At 41.5% G+C, this 22,289-nt stretch overlaps 1 protein-coding gene across 9 annotated transcripts in view; it reads right to left on the bottom strand.

Annotated features, from left to right (window-relative positions):
• MYO9B (myosin IXB) overlaps positions 1-22,289 on the bottom strand; it is a 165,447-nt gene that overhangs the window by 15,917 nt on the left and 127,241 nt on the right. For all 9 annotated transcript variants that reach the window (XM_069962291.1, XM_069962283.1, XM_069962286.1 and 6 more), the window contains 5 exons: positions 17,808-17,881; positions 15,213-15,396; positions 13,146-13,274; positions 2,585-2,690; positions 2,071-2,202 (listed from right to left, as the gene is read on the bottom strand). In XM_069962291.1, coding sequence (XP_069818392.1) covers positions 2,071-2,202; positions 2,585-2,690; positions 13,146-13,274; positions 15,213-15,396; positions 17,808-17,881 — 625 coding nt within the window. The remainder of the gene's footprint in view (positions 1-2,070; positions 2,203-2,584; positions 2,691-13,145; positions 13,275-15,212; positions 15,397-17,807; positions 17,882-22,289) is intronic.

Below are 22,289 nucleotides of genomic sequence, written 5' to 3'. Positions count from 1 at the left end.
TTTATCAAGCTTTCTTATAGTAAGGGCCCTATTACACGGAAAGATTATTGGGTGAAAAATAGTTATATCATTCGCATAAAAATTTTAATTGAATTTAAAAAAAAAAAAAATTTTTATCTCACAGTACAAACAAAACCCTGAGAGGGCACACCCTCTCCCCCCATTCCTGCCCCAACCTTCCCCCCACCCCCCGAACCTTCCATTCCTTATTGTATGACAGAAATGCATATGTGGCACACTCTAATTACAATGCTTAAATCAGAAATTATAGTGGTTTTTCAGCCTATCTGAAGAGAGAGTCCAAACTGAAACAATCCTAGTACCTACCATTAGACAACAGAAAGAGACCATCATCACAGCATATAGGCAATATGGCTTATGTGCGGGAACCTGGGGGCGCAAGGTAAGGAGCAGACATCCATTTGCCCCTAATCTTATTGAATTTTGTGGTAGCTTTCCATTTCTTGTATGCATATTTCTCAATGCCAATCAACCTCCCCACGAATTCGGCTACCGAGGGAGTTGATCGCATCATTAATTGTTTGCCAATCTTCTGGTGTATGTACACATCGTTCGTTCGTTGTTATGATTGCTCCTATACTAGAATATAATGATGATTGCAACTGCGAGAGTAACTAATGACTATTGTTCCGTGTATTTTGGTGAGCGATTTGAGGTTGTTTGCAAAAGTGCTCATTTGCAATCTTTTATTGTTAATCAGAGAGAAAAAAAAAATCGCATAATCTAATAAGACCCTAAGATTCTTTTTGTTGTCCATTCATATCCAACCAATCACAGCTTAACTCTCATTTTTCATATTGCTCTGGTGGAATAAAAGCTGAATTCTGATTGGTGACTATGAGCAAATAAGAAACTTGCTATAAGACAGCATGATGAATCTGAAAAACCCACAAATTTGGACTTAGCACTGCAATGTCTGCACATCATTAATCAATATGCAGTAGATTAGAATCTACACCTTGAGGCTGGGTTCACACTACGTATATTTCAGTCAGTATTGTGGTCCTCATATTGCAACCAAAACCAGGAGTGGATTAAAAACACAGAAAGGCTCTGTTCACACAATGTTGAAATTGAGTGGATGGCCGCCATATAACAGTAAATAATTGCCATTATTTCAATATAACAGCTGTTGTTTTAAAAGAACAGCAAATATTTGCCATTAAATGGCGGCCATCCACTCAATTTCAACATTGTGTGAACAGAGCCTTTCTGTGTTTTCAATCAACTCCTGGTTTTGGTTGCAATATGAGGACCACAATACTGACTGAAATATACGTAGTGTGAACCCAGCCTGAATCTACAACTTGAAGGGGTATTCTGTTTGTTTTTTCATTTAATGTGCCTGGGTAGGACAGAAAAGACATATAGTTGCCTACCACTTCTATTCTCCCCCAGCTGACCCGGATGCACAGTGCTTGTCGTGCTTGGGGTAAGTAAATTCACTGCCCACCCAGTAAGTCATGCAGATTTATCACACTGATTTTTTTTTCTCCAGGCCACAGCATAGTAAAAGCAGCTATTTCAAAAGTATTTTTTTTTAAACTCACTGGTACATTGGTACCCCATCAGGTACATTCGCTTTAACATGACCCACATGCCGGTGCCTTCGTCCATTGATTCTAACAGAAGCGCGTCATAGAGCGGCGAGGGATTGCTCCCACTGGGGGCGGCCAGGCCCGCCTCCAGTGCTTTAGCCCCGGCCCAGTACCTGTGGATAGAACGGCGCCATATATGGGACCGCGGCAACGGCTTTCCTGCGCCGGCACCGATCTATCCGTGAGTCATGTTAAAGCGAATGTACCTGATGGTACATTTGCTTTAATACTGCTGCCCTAGGCACAGGATCACGAGGCCCTAATGGCTAATACAGCTCTGACTAATACAAGGTGGATTTTCTGCATGCAAACCTGCTGTGGAAGGTCTGCAGCGTATCTGCCCCAAAAGGAAAACTTCTCTCTTTGCAGCTAGATCAACAGTATATTACCAATAATGTCACTAACTTTTCATAAGTTCCTATAAAGCACTTGACATTTGTCTCTCACTTACGCAGTGGCTTTCGAGACCTCCTTCATGCTTGTTAACGGATCATAATTATCAGGACAGCGAAGTATGCAGGGGGCAAATACTATAGCCAAAGAGTTGGAAGACATCCGATTCACATCTTCTAAAAGAGCAACCCTGAAAATAATCAATGGAGCAAAGTTATGGAACATAATTTTATGCAAGACTTAAAGGGGCTTTCCATGATCAATATGAATAATAATTGCTAAATTAATTATAATAATTACAACCTGTTAGGTGTGTAATATAAATCATACATTGCAGAGTGCAGCACCAGCGCCCCAGTGCCTTGGTTTATGTCCCTGGATGAGAAGTGTTTCCAGCTTTGGAGATTACATGCCTCGGTGATGGTGCCAGTGCGTTCAGAAAATCATCAGCAGAACCAAGAGAATGTATCACAGGGAACAGGAAAGGACATAGAAAGACTAGGGCACTGGACTTTGCAGGATTTAATATGTTTTTAATATATTAGCTGAAAATAAGAACTCATTTTACTAACTTGACAAGGTGGAAGATCAATCTTTCCAAGCTGTTATAGTTGGCCTGTGGGAGCTGCCCGAGAACTTTATAAATTGCACAAAGCTGCTCCTGCTTTCCTGGGAGCTCTAAAAAAGAAAAAAAAAAAAAAAACAGATATGTTTTGTGTTACAAATATTTTTTTTCCCAAATATTTTTATTAGATTTTTCAAATTTTATCTATAACAATACAGTTACATATCAAAGGAAGACATAAATAGGATACAATATAGTAAGTTTGAAAACAATTTTGCTATAAAAAACAATAGAATCTAAAGAACAAAAATGAATGCTCTACAGGATCGAAAGAAATGTAGATAAAGAATCTCTATCTTTAATATAATTAAGGAACTCTGAGTACTCCTAGAGTGCCCATTGCCTCCGCCGTCTGATACCAAACAGTATTACAAAAGTGTTTCATAACAGCTTCCCTCTCCTCCTGCAACATAACCTTTATGAGAAAAAATTTCCATTTTTTTAGTGAAATTTTTTGTGGAAACACCTTTGTTGCGGATTGCATCCAGCATTTCCCAATGAAGGGTTTCTTTAACCCCTTAGCGACCCATGACGTATCTAATACGTCATGGCGCCGCGGGGGGTGTTCAGAGAGGGGTCCGGCCGGGACCCCGCTCTGAACGGCGCTGATCCCGGCTGACACGTGCAGCCGGGCAGTGCCTTTGTTAGCCGGCGCGGGTCCCGTTGCCGCGCCGGCTAATTAAGCACTTCAATGCAGCTGTCAAACCTGACAGCTGCATTGAAGGGCTTTAGACATCACATCCCTGGTGTCTAGTGGGTCGGATCTCCCCCCCACGATGCGATCGCGGGGGGGAGATCCGTTCTTCTGGCCGTGCCGGGCCTCAGCGTCGGAATGACGCTGATCCCGGCTCGGCAGTAGATTGCTATGGCCTGCAGCAGGCCATAGCAATCTATGACCGATTTCATGGATCTTTGCTGTGTATATACACAGCATTGATCTCTATGAGAGATCATTGCTGTGTATATACAAGCCCCCCAGGAGGGCTTCTAGTCCATGTAAAAAAAAAAGTAAAAAAGTGTTTTTATTAATAAAAAATCCCCTCCCCTAATAAAAGTCCAAATCACCCCCCTTTTCCCATTTTATAAATATAAATTAATAAATTAATAAATAAACATATTTAGTATCGCCGCGCGCGTAATCGCCCAAACTATTAATTAATCACATTCCTGATCTCGCACGGTAAACGGCATAAGCGCAAAAAAATTCCAAAGTGCAAAATTGCGCATTTTTGGTCGCATCAAATCCAGAAAAAATGTAATAAAAAGCGATCAAAAAGTCGTATATGCGCAATCAAGGTACCGGTAGAAAGAACGCATCATGGCGCAAAAACTGACACCTCACACAGCCCCATAGACCAAAGGATAAAAGCGCTATAAGCCTGGGAATGGAGCGATTTTAAGTGACATATATTTGTTAACAATGGTTTGAATTTTTTACAGGCCATCCGATACAATATAAGTTATACATGTTATATATCATAGTAATCGTAACGACTTGAGGAACATGCATAACAAGTCAGTTTTACCATAGGGCAAACGGCGTAAATGCAAATCTCCCCGAAATCAAAACAAATTCGTTTTTTTTTTCAATTTGACAGCGCAAATGATTTTTTTCCGGTTTCACAACATATTTTATGGAAAAATTATGCCTGTAATTGCGAAGTACAATTGGTTTCGCAAAAAATAAGCACTCATATAAGTCTCTAGGTGAAAAAATGCAAGCGCTATGGACTTTTAAACATAAAATGGAAAAAGCAAAAGCGCAAAAACGAAAATTGGCTTGGACCTTAAGGGGTTAAGCGAGGTTGTTAGCTCAGAAATGGTGGGAAGTGTGTCTGAGATCCAGTGGTTTAGTAAGCCTTTTAAGGCTAATAACAGAGTAAGATGAATACATTTTGAGGCTAGTGTTACAAATATTTTGTTCTGGAAATGTTTGTTTCAAATGTAACAAGCAGAACATTACTGTGAAATGCGTAGTGGAGGTTAGGCTGTTGACACCTGTGCTAGAGACTCCATTTGGATCCTCCATTGCAGATTTTATTATAAATGAAATTATAAAAAGGACAGCCATTCAAACTTTAGACAGAGCAATCAGCACTACCTTCTCGTAAGGACTTAGGAATTGTTAAAGTAAAGTCACAATGGGGATGCTACCTTCCAATAGCTAAGCAAGGCAGAACATCAAAAATCTTCAAATCATCCAAAATGAGATTTTACCTTAAATACATTAGCTACATCAAAACCTCAAAAATTATCCACACACAAAGTCCTTGAATAATTCATAAGTTTTATTTAGACAAAAAAAAAACAATCCCCCCATAAAAACATATACACTATAGACATATTAAAAACACCATAGGAGGAGATCAGAAACATCAAATTCTCAAACAAGGTAGAACTATGGGGATTACAATTAGTACATGTTCATACAAAAATATATATAAATAAATACAATAAAGAAAAATAAATTAGAATTTCAGCAAACTAACATAGCACCATATGTCCAAGGAGCAGCATAAACATGATTGTCATAAATATATTGCACAATGGCCCAACTGACAGACTGAAGGTAAGTATAGCATAGAATAATGTACATAGCAATCAACCTTGTTGCACAGTGCCCATGGTAAACCGATAAACAAATAGATAGAATCAATTGGCTGTCAATCAAGTCCCTGCATGTCTATGTAAAGTTCAAACAGACTACATACCATATTGCACATTGCCCCTAGGTTTAACCTGCAAACGCTATGCTCTACATAAATCCCAGCCGTGTATTATACCTAATTCATCCCCTCTAGATCACAGGTTCTGCCTGTGCAATATGGTATGTAGTCTGTTTTGCTATGTTCCCACAACGTTTTTTCAGCTCCGTTTAAAATAAAGTCCGTTATTTTGAGTGTAAAATAACGGACGTCATTTAGTTGCCTGGCCTCCCCTGGTGTTTGCACATTATTTTAGTTTGGGATTACTAACTGGCCTTCGGGTGTGGCTTAACCCCTTTATGACTGCGGGCATACATGTACCCCCCGCAGCCCGTGCCTTAACGCAAATGGGCATACATTTACACCGGCAGTACCGGACGGCCCATCACAGCGATTAAAGTAGCTTAGGGGTGCAGAACAGGTGTGTGTAGTGTAGGTAGCTGAGGGGTGCAGAACAGGTGTGTGTAGAGTAGTGCACTATAGTCACCTGATCCCGGCGTCCGGAGCGTAGATCGGCGGTCTCGCAGCGTCCTCGTCTAACTTCGGTTCCCGTTGGCTCTTTGTCGTCTAACCTCGGCTATCTTCGGGCTCCCCCGTCGTCTATCTTCGGCAATCTTCACCAGCTTCGCGCTACTGCCCTCTAGTGGCTGACCAGTGTATATTATACACTGATCAGTTGCTTTGGGGTAAAAAGAGTGGGTTTCCCCCCCCCCCCTCATTTTTTCTTTTCTTTTTTTATCCGCCCTAACGCCGCTGAGTGCTGATCAGCATCGCACGTAAGTGCGCTGCTGATCAGCAACTCCTCCTTTTTGGCGTATGGGTTTCCCCCCCCCCTTTTTTTTCTATATCCTACCACCACCGTCTGCTGATAAGTATCGCACATAAGTGCGCCATTTATCAGCAACTCCTTTCTTGGCGTAGGTTTTTTTCTTACTGTAAAAAAAAAAAAAAAAACCCTCACTACACATTTACATACCCCACATACCAATCACAATATAAAGATGGCCCCGAGGGTGTTTTCGGCCGAGAAGGCATACGCTATTATTGCCTCCGACACCGAAACAGCCAGTGAGGATGAATGGGGGGGATCCTTTTTTCCTCCATTCATCCTCATCATCCAGTGACGTGTCTGGGGGTAGCGTAGTGTATGCTGCCCCCCAGACACGTCTTTTCCGCCAGTACCTTCCCAATAAGAACAGGACCCCCCACAAGTGACCCCATTCTGGAAACTAAACCCCATAAGGAATCTAACAGTGGGTGCAGCGGGGATATGGCCCCCTGGTGAAGGGCACATTTGTGCCGTGAAAAGGGAAAAAAAAAAAAAAAGGTATTTTTTATTTTCACACCATATGTTCTACATATGTGCCAGTCACCAGTGGGGTTCATATGCTTACTGCACCCCTTGTTACATTCCTTGAGGGATGTAGTTTCCAGAATGGGGTCACTTGTGGGGGGTTTCTACTGTCCTGGCAGCACAGGAACTTTGCAATTGCGACATGGCCTCCATCCTCCATTCCAGCCTCTAAATGGCACTCTGTCCCTTTGGTGGCTTACCCTTTGCCCATATGGCACACTATGTCCACATGTGGGGCATTTTTGAACTCCATTTTTGAAATTACCCTACACGTTTTGTGTTCATTTTCTTTTTTTAACCCCTTGTGGAAATAGAAAAAAATCAAGGCTAGACCAACATTTAGTGTAAAGATTTTTTTAATTTTTACACTAAATCATTAATCTTGTCTTGATTTTTTCATTTTCTCAAGGGGTTAAAAGATAAAACAAAACAAAATGTGTAGAGCAATTTCCCCCGAGTACGAAAATACCCCACATGTGGACATAAAGCGCCATGCGGATGCAGGGTAAGCCTCCAAAGGGAAGGAGCACCATTTGGCTTTTGGAGGCTGGATTTGGCAAGAATGGATTTCGAGGGCCTTGTTGCATTTAAAAGGCCTCTGTGTTGCCAAGACAGTTGAACCCCCCCCCCCCCCACACACACACACACACAATTGACCCTATTATGGAAACTACACTTATGGAAGTGACTGGCACAAATGTGGAACAATGTGAAAATGAAATATTACATTTTTTACACTATAATGTTGGTTTAGCCTTACATTTTTCATTTTGACAAGGGGTTAATAGAGGAAAAAAAAAACACACAAAACATGTAGAGCAAGGGGTTAAAAGATAAAACAAAACACAAAATGTGTAGAGCAATTTCCCCCGAGTCCGTAAATACCCCACATGTGGACATAAAGCGCCATGTGGGTGCAGGGCAAGCCTCCAAAGAGGAGCACCATTATTTTGGAGGCTGGATTTGGCCAGAATGGATGATGAACACCATGTCGCATTTACAGAGCCCTCGTGCTGCCAAGACAGTGAAAACCCCCCACAAGTGACCCCATTCTGGAAACTAAACCCCTCAAGGAATCTAACAAGGGGTGCAGTGAGGATATGGACCCCTTGATGACGGGCACATTTGTGCCGTGAAAGTGAAAAAAATGAAAATTTCCCCCTTCACGTCACATTGTTCCACATTTGTGCCCGTCACCAGTGGGGTCCATTTGCTCACTGCACCCCTTGTTCGATTCCTTGAGGGGTGTAGTTTCCAGAATGGGGTCACTTGTGGGAGGTTTCCAGTGTTTTGAAAGCACGAGGGCTCTGTAAATGCAACATGGCCCTTGAAATCCATTCCAGTGAAATTCAGCTTCCAAAGGCCAATTGGCGCTCCTTCCCTTTGGAGGTTCGTCCTGCGGCCGCTTGGCACTTTATGTCCACATGTGGGGCATTTCCGTACTTGGGAGAAACTGCGCTACGCGTTTGGTGTTTTGTTTTCCTTTTATCCCCTTGTAAAAATCAAAAATTGAAGGCTAGAACAACGTTTTAGTGTAAAAAATTAAATTTTTCCTTTCACGCCACATTGTTCTGAAAATCTGTGCAGCACCTGTGGGCTCCAAATGCTCACCGGGCCCCTTGTTACATTCCTTGAGGGGTGTAGTTTTCTGAATGGTGTCCCTTCAGGGGTGTTTATGTTTTGGCACCCCAGAGGCTCTGTCAATGGAGGCGTTGAAATTCACTAGGCGCTCCTTTATATTTGAGGCTTGTGGTTGCGACAAATAGCGTAATAGGTTCACATTTGGGGTATACTGGGGTGCATTTCTCTGGTAATAGGTTTACAATTATGAAAGATATTGGATAACAACAAAATTTCTGCACAGAAAATTGAAATTTTCAAATTTCTAACACACTTGGCTTTTATTTCTGTGACTCCCTAAAGGGTTAAAAACTTTTTTGGATGTGCTTTTGCACAGTTTGGGGGGTGCAGTTTCTAAAATGGGGTGCTTTGTGGGCCTTTCTAACATACAGTCCCCTCAAATACACTTTAAGGCTGGGTTCACACTATGTATATTTGAGGCTGTATTTGGTCCTCATGTCAGGTCCTCATAGGAACCAAAACCAGGAGTGGATTAAAAACACAGAAAGGCTCTGTTTACATAATGTTGTAATTGAGTGGATGGCCGCCATATAACAGTAAATAACTTCCATTATTTCAATACAACAGCCGTTGTTTTAAAATAACAGCAAATATTTGCCATTAAATGGCGGCCATCCACTCAATTACAACATTATGTGAACAGAGCCTTTCTGTGTTTTCAATCCACTCCTGGTTTTGGTTGCTATACAGCCTCAAATATACAGCCTCAAATATACATAGTGTGAACATAGCCTAAACCTGAACAGGTCCCCAAAAATATCTGATTTTGAAATTTTACTGAAAATTTAGAAAATTGCTGCTAATGATTTAAGCTTTCTATTGTCTAAAAAAATGAAAGATAGTTTAATAAATGCATCCAACATAAAGTAGACATATTGCTAAGGCTATTTAATAAATAATTAAGGCTATGTTCACACTACGTAAGAGACCGGCCGTTCCATGACCCCGGCCAGGTAACGGAACGTCCGGTCTCTGGCCAGATCATCTCGGCCGGCACTTAAGTACCGGCCGGATGATCTTTCCGGCCGTAGAGTTCTGATGCGGGCGCATCAGCGCGCGCCCGCATCAGAGCTTCCCCCTGCACACTATGAAGCGAGCGGCCGGAGCCACTCGCTTCACTGTGTGAACTGACAGGGCTTTCTGCGGCCGGAATTCACTGAATTCTGGTCGCAGAAAACTGACATGTCACTTATTTGCGGCCCCGTACGGGATCCTGGCCAGAGCGTATACGATGTGTATACGCTCCGGCCGGGATCCTATTGAATTTAAGGAATTGTTCCACCGCGCGTAAAGTACGCCCGTTGTTGCCATCAAAGTTGAAAAATTTAATTTTTTCCCAATTTTTCACGTTATTTTGTGATTTTTCATAAAGATTCGTTATAAGTATCGAATCCAATTTACCAGAAATGTAAAGTACTATATGTCACGAGAAAAAAAACTCAGAATCAGCCAGATAGGTAAAAGCATCCCGAAGTTATTAATGAATAAAGTGAAACAGGTCGTATTCATAAAATTTGTCTCGGTCCTTAAAGAGAACCAATCATGGACGAAAGTTAAAAAAAAATTTATTCCTTAATTAGATGCAAATCATAATTTAATTGACATTTGCAAATATAATTAATTATTTTTATTGTCACGTTTTTGAATTATTCCCTTTTTACTTTCCTGTCTCGAGCCGGCTCTTTTCAAAAGAGCCGGCGCGAGACAGGAAACTCCCGTCATGCAGAGTGGCAGGAAAGGTTCCCATGATCCTTTGCCTGCCGCTCTGTTAACACACAGTGATCTCGCGCTATACAGCGCAAGATCGCTGTGTATTATCTAAAGTCCCTCTTCTCTAATCTATTTATGAAGATACAGACTGCCTCTGCAGTCTGTATCTTTATACTTTACCTAATCCTCTTCTTCGGTGCAGCAAGGCCGGCGGCGCCATCTTGATTACGTCACTTGCGTTCCAGCGGTGGAACGCAAGGCCCGTAATCAAGATGGCGGTGCCCGGCCTTGCGGCACTGAAGCACAGGATAGGTAAAGTATAAAGCTACAGACTGCAAATGCAGTCTGTATCCTCATGAAGTATATCTATGAAGATACAGACTGCCTTTGCAGTCTGTATCTTTATACTTTACCAGATCCTCTGTTCCCTGGCTATTCCGGCGGCGCCGCCATCTTGATGACGTCACTTGCGTTCCAGCTGTGCGTTCCAGCGTGACGTCATCAAGATGGCGGCGCCGCCGGAACAGCCAGGGAACAGAGGATCTGGTAAAGAATAAAAAGATACAGACTGCAAAGGCAGTCTGTATCTTCATAGATAGACTTCATGAGGATACAGACTGCATTTGCAGTCTGTAGCTTTATACTTTACCAGATCCTCTGTTCCCTGGCTGTTCCGGCGGCGCCGCCATCTTGATGACGTCACGCTGGAACGCACAGCTGGAACGCAAGTGACGTCATCAAGATGGCGGCGCTCACCGGAACAGCCAGGGAACAGAGGATCAGGTAAAGTATAAAGATACAGACTGCAAAGGCAGTCTGTATCTTCATGAATAGACTTAGGGAGAGATGTACTGTCATAATAGGGACAGTTATATTTAGGTGATTGGTTCTCTTTAAGGCCATTTCAGGCCCGGTCCTTAAGGGGTTAATTGAAAAGTCCATTGAATTTAAAGGGGTTATCCAGCGCTACAAAAACATGGCCACTTTTCCCCCTACAGTTGTCTCCAGTTCAGGTGTAGTTTGCAATTAAGCTTCATTTACTTCAATGGAACTGAGTTTCAAAACCCCACCCAAACTGGAGACAACAGTAGAGGGGAAAGTGACCATGTTTTTGTAGCGCTGGATAACCCCTTTAATAGTAAAAAAGGAGAAACTAATAGTGGAAAAAGAAAAACTGTTTGAACTACTAATAAAAAAACGACCACTGTTTGCAAAAGACGTCCGAAAATAATGGTCACGTGCATTATTAAGACGCCCGTGGAGAAACGTCCGTTATTCAATACACTGTGTGCATTGGACGTCAGTCTTCCCATTCACTTTAATGCATTGCCACTGCAGTCAGTTAAATCGCGGCAAAAAGTGGTGTTTTTTAAAATATGGAAATCGGCCGCCTTTTCAATATTTTTGACGTTGTGTGAACATAGCCTTTGATCTTTACATAGACACACACGGACTTGATTGACAGCCAATTGATTCTATCTATTTGTTTATCTGTTTACCATGGGCACTGTGCAACAAGATTGATTATTATATACATTACTCTATGCCAGTGCTTCTCAAACTGTGAGGCGGGCCTCACCAGTGAGGCTCTCCCTAGTTGCTGGTGAGGCACAACTGGAGAGTTAGGGCCCTATTACACCGGATGATTAACGTTCACATAATCTTTAACGATTAACAATCTGAAACGACCGCTATTGCGAAAGACCTGAAAACGTTCACTCATTTCCATGGAACGATAATCGTTACTTATGATCGTATTTGCGATAGTTTTTTCTTCGCTATTGCGTTCGTATCTATTGCAAATGAGCGAATGACGTCTTATTCAATGCGAACGATTTGCGTACGTTTTGTGAATGAGCAACGATAAAAATAGGTCCAGGTCTTATAAAGCGATCAACGATTTCTCATTCGGTCGTTAATCGTTAACTGCATTTCAACCGAACGATTATCGTTTAGATTCGAACGATTTAATGATAATCGTCCGGTGGAATAGGGCCCTTAGTTTTTACAGAGGGGACTATAAGCAGCACAGTCCTTTCCTTGGCTGCAACAACCTCTTGTTTAGGAACATTATTGACTCATTTTGTACTTAGTTTAATGGTATACAGAGTTTAGGAGACAAATGAAGGGTAGACTGAGCACTAGTTTTTATATTTGTATGGACTTCCACCATAGATAGTGAGGCCCCAGCATTCTCTTGGTCAGTCTGATGAGGCCCAGACATCATTATGTCTCTTTGAAGAGGCTCCAGTAGAAAGTTTGAGAAGCACTGCTCTATGCTATACTTGCCTTCAGTCTGTAAGTTGGGCCATTGTGCAATATATCTATGACAATCATGTTCATGCTGCTCCTTGGACATATGGTGCTTGTTAGTTTGCTGAAATTCTCATTTACTTGTATTGTATTTATTTATATATTTTTTTGTAAGAACATGTACTAATTGTAATCCCCATAGTTCTACCTCATTTGAGAATTTGATGTTTCTGATCTCCTCCTATGGTGTTTTTAATATGTCTATAGTGTTTATGTTTTTATGGGGGGATTGGTATTTTGTCTAAATAAAACAAAAATTTTTGAGGTTTTGATGTAGGCAAGTCAGAAATACAACTTGGAAAGAAACTTGGAATACTCCTGCGCTTATTATACCTGGTGTGGATTCGAAAGTGACTTTCTGCATGCTTGCGCAAAGCAGCTGTTACTTAATTAAGTGCCTGATGTCCTAGAGACATATCAAAAGTTTTAATCGGTCTGAGTGTTCAGATCCGTACTGTTTGTGAAAACGGCCTGGGAGATGACTGCTGCAGCACAGCTGCTCCCCGTTCTGTGTGAGAAAAAAAAGTTATGCTCTGTAGAGTTACATTATTAGCCTGACTCAGAGCGGGAAGTGGATCGCGCTGCAGCAATCTTCTCCCAGCTCGTCCTCCTTATTAGTATGGGTCTGAACATTCAGACCCAGAACGATCAAAAGTTTTGACATGTCAAAAGTTTCTTAAAATGACAGTGACATTTTAAAACATTCAAATAAACTAGAAATCATTGATATTTCACACTTGTTCATACAAGTAAGCAAAGTAGGTTAAAATGAAAAGCTTACATACCCACAGCTTTTAGAAACTCAGTGTATTGTGCAAATGTCATTAGAGGTTCAGGAAGCTCACGCAACCATTGTTTTAGGATCCCAGTGATTGCATGGATTGCATACTTATCAAGTTTGACAGCGGTGGGGTCTGTTGAGAACAAACAGCAATAACTGTATTATTTTTGTTGATTACAAAATGGAAATATAAATACAAAAAAGGATCAATATACAGTGGTACCTTGGTTTAAGAGTAACTTGGTTTAAGAGCGTTTTGGTTTAAGAGCTCACAGTTTTTCAAAATTGTGACTTTTTTAAAAGCATTGCTTTGGTTTAAGAGCTCCCTGTACTGGGTTGGAGGGCGATTGGAGGAGGGGCATGGTATGCATAGGTGGTCTACAGCACTGTACTCTGACCCAGGAAGTCTCCCTCATCTTCCAAATCATAGCAGATTCACTTCAGGCTGGGGCTTACATCAGGGGACAGGATTGTGGAGGTAATCTCTTCATAGCTGTAACCCCTCTCTCCCCGGAGAGAGAGTGCTGCTATACTGTGCCCACATCTGCCCTGCTCATTACTTTGTGCTCCCTGCAGTCTCTGTCAGCCCTTGTGTTTCCCATCCTCTCCATTACTGTACAGTAACTTATAATGTCACATATTCTGCTGTTTCTGAATGTTTGTTTCATCTGTTTTACATGTTATTCAGAATAATAAATAATTATTTTTGGGGGCGTGGAACCAATTGTCTGCATTTTAATGATTTCTTATGGGAAATTTTGCTTTGGTTTAAGAGTAGATTTGGATTACAAGCACGGTCCTGGAACGAATTATGCTTGTAATCCAAGGCACCACTGTATTTAGAACTATGGTTACCAGTCTAAAACAATACAATTACATAAGCATGCACCATTGAAGGTAGACATATTGGGGGACATTTATTAAGACCAGCGTACTTGTCAGCCTGTCTTAAATAAAGTCCTGCCTCACCACACTCCTGGTGGGACCTTATGGTGGCTCCTTAGCGGGTGTATATTTTTTCCATGATTTACGCTGGTGTAAATCACAGTAAATCAGATGTGGGAGGAGGCAACCCCTCCTCCCCACCTTGCTGTTTCCCACCAGCCACACGCCCCCGCCCCCAAATTAGGCGAGCAAGGCTTACGGCTGATGTACGCCACGGAGAAGATAAGAATCCTCACCTCCTCTGTGGGATATGCCAGGGACGCATGTTTTATAAATTTAAGGAAAGCTCATTTACCCAATAATTGGCATGGGTTAAAGGCCAATGGTGGCTGGTAAAGCCATTGTTATCGACTGCACATCTCTTTGTCTAATAAAAAGAGATGTGCGGCCGCTAAAAATGGGGGAGAATTTATAAAGGTCGGTGTACCCTTACGCCGATCTTAAAGGGGTTATCCAGCATGGGGGCACTTTTTTTGGAGGACCGGGGAGGAGGTGGCTGAAATAAAAGACGTCCACTTACCTCCCCGGTTCCAGTGGCGAGTCCCGCATCACGGCGCTCTGGTGCCTGGTTCCCGGCCGCTTCCTGGTGTCTGACGCAGCCCAAGACGCTACATCTCAGGGCCGCTCAGCCTTTCAGTGAAGGAGGCAGGAATCCATTTGAAGTCCGCTCGGATCCCGCCTCCTTCACTGAGTGGCTGAGCGGCCCTGAGACGTAGCGTCTCGGGCGGCGTCAGACACGAGGAAGCGTCCGGGAACCGGGCACCGGAGCGCCGTGATGCGGGACCCGCCGCTGGAACCGGGGAGGTAAGTGGACGTCTTTTATTTCAGCCACCTCCTCCCCGGTCCCCCCAAAAAAGTGCCCCCACGCTGGATAACCTCTTTAAAATAAATTCCTGCCCCTATGCCAGATTTACTAAAAAGTGCATGCCTCGTAATAAGTCTGAAGGATTTGGGGGTGATATGGATATATCAAATACAAAAAAAAATAAAAGTAGAAACCACAAAAAGAACAAGTAGCAGTTATATTTCAAAGTTTCAAGTTTATGATTTTTCTCCATTCTTGTAAGAATGTCACTGGGTCTAGAGATCTAGTTCAAAATATTACTTTCTATTATGTACAGCATACCTTTCTCCAGTGACATTTTAAGCTCTCGCATGCAATTAGCGGAACCAGATTTGCGGTAAATTCCTTCAGTATACAGGCCGTGCATCTCTAAGTACTCCAGAAGGATTTCCATGACAATTGGTACCGATGTAGTATCATTGGTTAGGTCTGCCACATGCACACCAAAGTGATGGCTTCCTTGGTTCTGTTTTTTGTTTAAGAAAAAAGTAAAAAAAAAAAAAAAAAAAAAAAAGGTCACACTAAAAATAAAACTACATTGGCAGGCAAACTACTTGTCAACTATTATGCATTTCAATCAGCTTATACACTACAAAAATTGGTTGTACTTACCTTTAGTAAAAGATAGCTTGCTAGGGTTCTAAAACAGCAAGCAGAAGATAGTGGATCTTCTGATAAGTGTATAGTGGATTTTGTTGAGCCAAGAAATGCCACTCCAATGCTTACTGCTGCCCAAGTCTCCTTTCCCTGATGATGCACTCTCCCTGACCTCCTGATGATATTCTGAACACATTTTAGACAATCTGGTCTTAGCAGGACTCTTTACTGAGGCCAGTGATTGGCTGTAGTTTGTTTAGATCATTGTCAGCATAGGAGGGGGAGCATCTAATTAGGGAAACTCTTTTCTAATCCACAAATATTTAAACTTGCCCTTAAAACACAACTTTTTAAGCAAGCCAAATTCCCCCAAATTGGTCGACCCCTACACTGCAAGAACTTACACCAGTACATACAGAAATGAGTTGGTGACTGGGCCATCCACTTTCACCTGCACTTTCCCATTTATAAAAGATGGCAGGATCATTGTAGAAATTAAGCAAATAAACCCCTCTGCCTTTTGTCTCCAACCCTTTCCTCATAGGGTGCGTTCACACTAAAAACACTGAGTAAAACAGGTGGAATCCCGCCTGCCTCAGTGTGTTAATGGGATTCCTCGTGTGCCTCCGCTCAAAGCATTGACATGTTAGTCCTTTGAGTGGAAGCACGCAAGGCATCCCAGTGAGACACTGACGCTGGCAAGATGTGTCATTTTTTTGCACCATGATCTGTATCTCTATTGGTACATTATGTCTGGATTTCTGGATGTGATTTCTAGATATTTTAAACTTTGACAGGATTTGCGCTTAAGCCAATTCCTGTGCGAGATTAGGAATGTGATAATTTAACCCCTTAGTGACCGCCATGCTGCCTTTTTACGGCGGTCACTAATGGTCTTTATTCCGATACATACGCCTTTTAACGGCGGATGCATCAGAATAAGCTGCCGCAGGGGGGAGCTTTTGACTTTTTCCGGGTGCTGTAATTAGTTTAAAATGTAAAAACATTTAAAACCATCTGATAGATTCCCTAAGGGCCCTATTCCACCGGACGATTATCGTTTAGATTATCGTTAAATCGTTCTAAACTATAGCAGTTAAAGATTAATGACCGAACAAGAAATCATTGATCGCTTTATAAGACCTGGTCCTATTTTTATCGTTGCTCGTTCGCAAATCGTTCGCATTGAATAAGATGTCGTTCGGTTGTTCACAGTAGATACGAACGCAATAGCGAAGAAAAAACGATCGCAAATATGATCATAAGTAACGATTATCGTTCCATGCAAATAAATGAACGTTTTCAGGCTTTAGCGGTCGTTTGAGATCAGGGCCCTAAGGGTACGTTTGCACATGTTGGAGTTTCAGTGCGTTACCGCAATGAAGGATGGCAATTAAATGATTTATTACTGCAATGAAACAATCAACTGCTGCAATTAATTTCTGCACCAGCATTGTATTTTCATTTTGTTACTGCATGTGTGAACACAGCCTGAAAGCACAAATGTTGCTGAGAGAGAGCTAAAATACAAAATGCAGAGCTGAAATTTACTTAAAATGCCTTCTACAAGATAAATTAAGGGCCCTATTTCACCGGACGATTATCGTTCAGATTATCGTTAAATCATTCAAATCCAAATGATAATCGTTCGGTTGAAATGCAGTTAACAATTAACGACCGAACGAGAAATTGTTGATCGCTTTATAAGACCTGGACCTATTTTTATCGTTGCTCGTTCGCAAATCGTTCACATTGAATAAGACGTCGTTTGGTGGTTCGCAATAGATAAGAACGCAATAGCAAAGAAATAGCGAAGAACAAACGATCGCAATTACGATCATAAGTAACGATTATCATTCCATGGAAATGAGTGAACGTTTTCAGGTCTTTTGCAATAGCAGTCGTTTGAGATCGTTAATCGTTAACAATTATGCAAACGATAATCGTCCGGTGGAATAGGGCCCTAAGATTTTGTGCTGTTCCTCATGTACACAGCCAGGACAGCTTATCCTAAAAAGTCACTTGAAACTATAAACTACATGTAAGCGTTAAATCAAATAGACAGTAGCATTAAAGGTTTCTTCTTAAATGGTTGCTTTCTTCTTCATCTTTGAAATCTGTTACACCAATAACATGTCCTCATCAAGTGCTCCAGGTGCCTCAGCACCTATAGCAGATCATTTTTCCGCATTTATTAGATGATCAGATTAAGTAACACAAGTAATTTAGCATAAATTCTCTGTCCAAGTATTCATTTTAGTTGATTATTTCTGCACTTACCCGTCTCACTCCAGCTGGCATACAGACAGTCTGAATCTTGCTTTGACATTTTTTGTGGCAGATCATCTTGCAGTCTATTTAGGAACACATTTGAGAATAAGGCATTTTACATTTCGGAAAACAGAGGCACTTAAATGCTAATCCTAATCAGCAGAGATGAGTCCCATGCTTATAGAGAATGAATGGAGCAGTCATTCTCTATGGGCATCGGATTCATCTCTGCAACGTGCGCACCACTTCCGACGGGGATATCTTCATCCCGGGACCGGGTCCGAAGCTGGACTTGCATGAAAGGGTAAGTATCCGGGGCTGCATCGGGGGGTCGGGCAGCTCTGCGCCCGTGTCCCGGGTCACAGGTTCCCTTTAATACCCTAAATATTTCCTATTGATAATTTCCCTTTCGATATTGGGGATACTAGGTTTAGTAAAGTAAACATTATAAGCATCAGTACTTACGGGCCTGTTAGTATAGTCTTAAAGGGGTTCTCTGGAGACAATTTTTTTTTCTGATACATTGTTTTATTAAAGTTAGATTACTTGGTACAGTGACTCTTAAATAAATGTATAGTTTTTCTTCAGGACCGGCCTACTTTTCATTTTTGTGCTTTAATTTTTTCCTCTTCGTGTTTAAAAGGCCACAGTGCTTATACTTTTTCATCTACAGACCCACATGAGCCCATATGCGTCACTAATTGTTCTTTTCAAATGCAAACTTAATTTTTCCAGTGAAATTTAAAAGGAAAAAAAAAGCTATTTGTTTTCATTTTGGAAGGTTTCATGTTTACGCTGTTCATCCTTTAGCAAAACTGACATGTTATCTGCGTTCCTCAACTCAGTACGATTATAGCAATATGTAATTTACATAACTTTTATTTTACCTGACTGTTTTCAAAAAATTAAAACCTTTTAAAAAAAACGAAACATGTTTAAAATTGCTCTATTCCCATCCTTATAATGCTTTTATCCTTTGGTCTATGGGGTCATTTTTTGTGCCATGATCTGTTCTTTCTATTGGTGCCTTGATTGTGTATATGCAACTTTTTGATCACTTTTTATTACAATTTTTTCTGGATTTGATGTGACAAAAAAAAAAAATATCAGCAATACTGCACTTTGGTGGGTTTTGGCGCTTACTCAGTTTACAGTGAGTGATATCAAATGGGAAAAGGGGGTGATTCAAACTTATTAGGGGAAGGGTGTTTGTATTAATAAAAACACTTTTAATTAACATGTGTAAAAAAAAAATAGAATAAAAGTCCCCCTGGGAGACTTCTAATACAACTACACTGATCTCTCATAGAGACCTTTCTCTGAACCCCCCACCCACAGCAGGACATACATTTATGTTCTGATGTGGGGAGAGGTTTATTACCTATTAACTGCACACTGAGGAAAACACATGGAGGACTTGCTGCAGATTCCGACGCTCAGCCCCACTGCACTCTCCGCCTGTGCCATAAACTCCATTCTATGGTCAGGCAGATTCCGCCGTCCACCCAAAGAATGTCCTAGAGACATGACACTTTGAATTGAAGCCATAAACTTCAGTCTTTGACCGTGAGAAACAAGATTGTGACCCGATCAAACAGGCCTTTAGGTGAATATTTTTCTTGTGCAAACTCCAGACAGCTTTTATTTATCTTTTACTGTGAAAGGCCTTTTTTTCTGGCCATTCTGCCATAAAGCTTATATGGGTGGAGTACTAAAGTAATGGTTGACCTTCTAAAATTTGTAGGTGAGGTCTCCAGAACTGGACACAATATTCCAGATGTGGTCTCACTAGAGCTCCATACATCGGGATCACAATCTCCCTGTACCTACTGGCTATACCTCTAGCTATAAAGCCCAGCATATGATTAGCTTTCCCTACCGCCTGGCTGCACTGGTGACTCATTTTCAGGTTGTCAGTGACCACCACCCCTAAATCTTTGACCTCTAAAGTCTTTGCTCTGTTTTCACAAGGATATTAAGTGAAGACTGATGGTGTAAAATATGTTGATTTTTTTTTGTTTTGTTTTTAGCACAAGGCCTTAAAATGTGACACAAATTGACATGTTCTGAAGATTTTCTAAATGCATTGTACAGTGGACCCTCAACTTACAATGGCCTTTACAATATTTTCAACAATGGTTATTTTGGAACCAATTATATTTTATCTTAACCCCTTAAAGGACAAGTGCCATGAAAAACTTTTTCCCAGTAATTGAAGCACATTACAAAGATATATAACTGTAATATGCTTCAATCACCTATCTGCCTCCCTTCCCTGTCTTTTCCCCTCTCCACACCCCACCAGGCAGTGTAACGCCGCTATTCAACGCGGCGTCAGCGAGCGGGTGAGTGCGGGAGGGGCGGCGGGGAGCTGCTGGGGGGGCTGCCCGGGGGATCGCTGATCGTCCGGGCAGCCCATAGGATATAGCAGCGTCTGCCGCCGATGCTCCTATTCAACGGAGCGACGGCAGCAGATCGCTGCTATATCAGTCGCTTGTTTTTCAACATGTTGTAAAACAAGCGACTGCAACGATCAGCCGACATGAACGATGTCGGCTGATCGTTGCACTCTATTCCACGGGACGAATATCGTTCGTAGCGGTCGATATCGGCCGAATACGAACGATATTACTCCTCTAAACGACCCGTGGAATAGGGCCTTAAGAAACTCACACAGACCTGATGACTGCAGTCACCGTCACTAGGCAGCTCCTTCTTGTGAGGATGAGTCATCAACAGGAGCTCCACTCCCCAGTCCAAGTGATGGCTTGCAGTTGTTCAGCCAATGGGAGCTGAGCAAGCTGAGTCACCTGACAAGGCAGGGAAGGGGGGAGGCTAGTGTAACAGGAGAAGGAGCTGAGAGAAGAGCTTGGTGACGGTGACGACAGTAATTAGGTCTGTGTGAGTTAGGACACTTCCTGGTGGGGGGTGGAGGGGGGAAAAGACAGGGAAGGGAGGCAGATAGGTGATTGAAGCATATTAAAAAGTTATATAACTTTGTAATGTGCTTCAATTACTGGGAAAAAGTTTTTCATGGCACTTGTCCTTTAAGGTCAAAGCCAATTTTTGTTTTTGAACTTTTGCTTTTCTCTTTTTGTGTTTAAAAGGCCATAGCGCTTGCATTTTTTCACCTAGAGACCCACATGACCCCTTATTTTTGGAGAAACCAACTGTACTTTGCAATGACAGGCATTATTTTTCCATAACATATGCTGCGAAACTGGGAAAAAAATCATTTGCGCTGTCAAACAAAAAAAAAAAAAAAAGAAAAGAAAAAGGAATTTGTTTTGATTTAGGGGAGTTTTGCATTTACACCGTTCGCCCTATGGTAAAACTGACTTGTTATGCATGTTCCTCAAGTCGTTACGATTACAACGATATGTAACATGTATAACTTTTATATTATCTGATGGCTTGTAAAAAATTCAAACCATTGTTAACAAATATATGTTCCTTAAAATCGCTCTATTCCCAGGCTTATAGCGCTTTTATCCTTTAGTCTATGGGGCTGTGTAAGGTGTCATTTTTTGTGCCATGACATGGACTTTCTATCGGTACCTTGATTGCGCATATGCGACTTTTTGATCACTTTTTATTAAATTTTTTCTGGATTTGATGCGACCAAAAATGCGCAATTTTGCACTTATCTATGCCTCCTTTGATAAAGCCAGTGCAACTGGCGAAACTAGTCAGGTCTTTTAGGGCATGATAATTTTAATATAGTTAGCGCAAGTAGAATTTGATTTATCATACTACTACAAAACAGGCTCTATCTTATAGCCGTAACAATAGGAGTGTAGTGAAGATTGAAGGACGCGCTTGCACACCGCGACCAATAGCTAAATCAGTATACGCGGAATTAGCCAAGGGCTCCTTGCTATTAAGAATTGAGTAGTGTTCAGTCTACCAGACTGGCCGGCGGTCCGGGCAACACTGTATGTCTGTAGCGTATACATGAATACAACCAATCATTTGCATTGCTACATCGTATAGTTATTGCGATATACCAACAGAACAGAGATTTGCACATAAGGGGCTTTTTACCCCCTCAATCGCCTGGCATAATTGAATGTAGTGCGATTGCACCCCAGCAAGTCTGTTCTATAGTTATCAGCAGAGTTAGCTCCAACTACACCAGTACAGTATAATTAAAATCATTAATCCGAAGCGCGACTATTTTTAATACCTAGCACTGTAAATATTATCACCTCTTTGCACCGATAATATTAATAAAATGAATTAAAGGTTAAGTTTTATCCCTATGGGAAAACTGGTAATTGTTGCCTAGGCAACACCATTGAACAATTTTGTACTTACGGCGTTTACCGTGCGAGATCAGAAATGTGATTAATTAATAGTTCGGGCAATTACGCGCGCGGCGATACTAAATATGTTTATTTATTTGTTTATTTATTTATATTTATAAAATGGGAAAAGGTGGGTGATTTGGACTTTTAATAGGGGAGGGGATTTTTTATTAATAAACATTTT

The sequence above is a fragment of the Dendropsophus ebraccatus genome, chromosome 3, assembly GCF_027789765.1.
Source record: "Dendropsophus ebraccatus isolate aDenEbr1 chromosome 3, aDenEbr1.pat, whole genome shotgun sequence".
Classification (NCBI taxonomy): domain Eukaryota; kingdom Metazoa; phylum Chordata; class Amphibia; order Anura; family Hylidae; genus Dendropsophus; species Dendropsophus ebraccatus.
The sequence above is the reverse complement of the archived record's forward strand: the minus strand, read 5'-3'. Positions and strand labels throughout refer to the sequence as shown.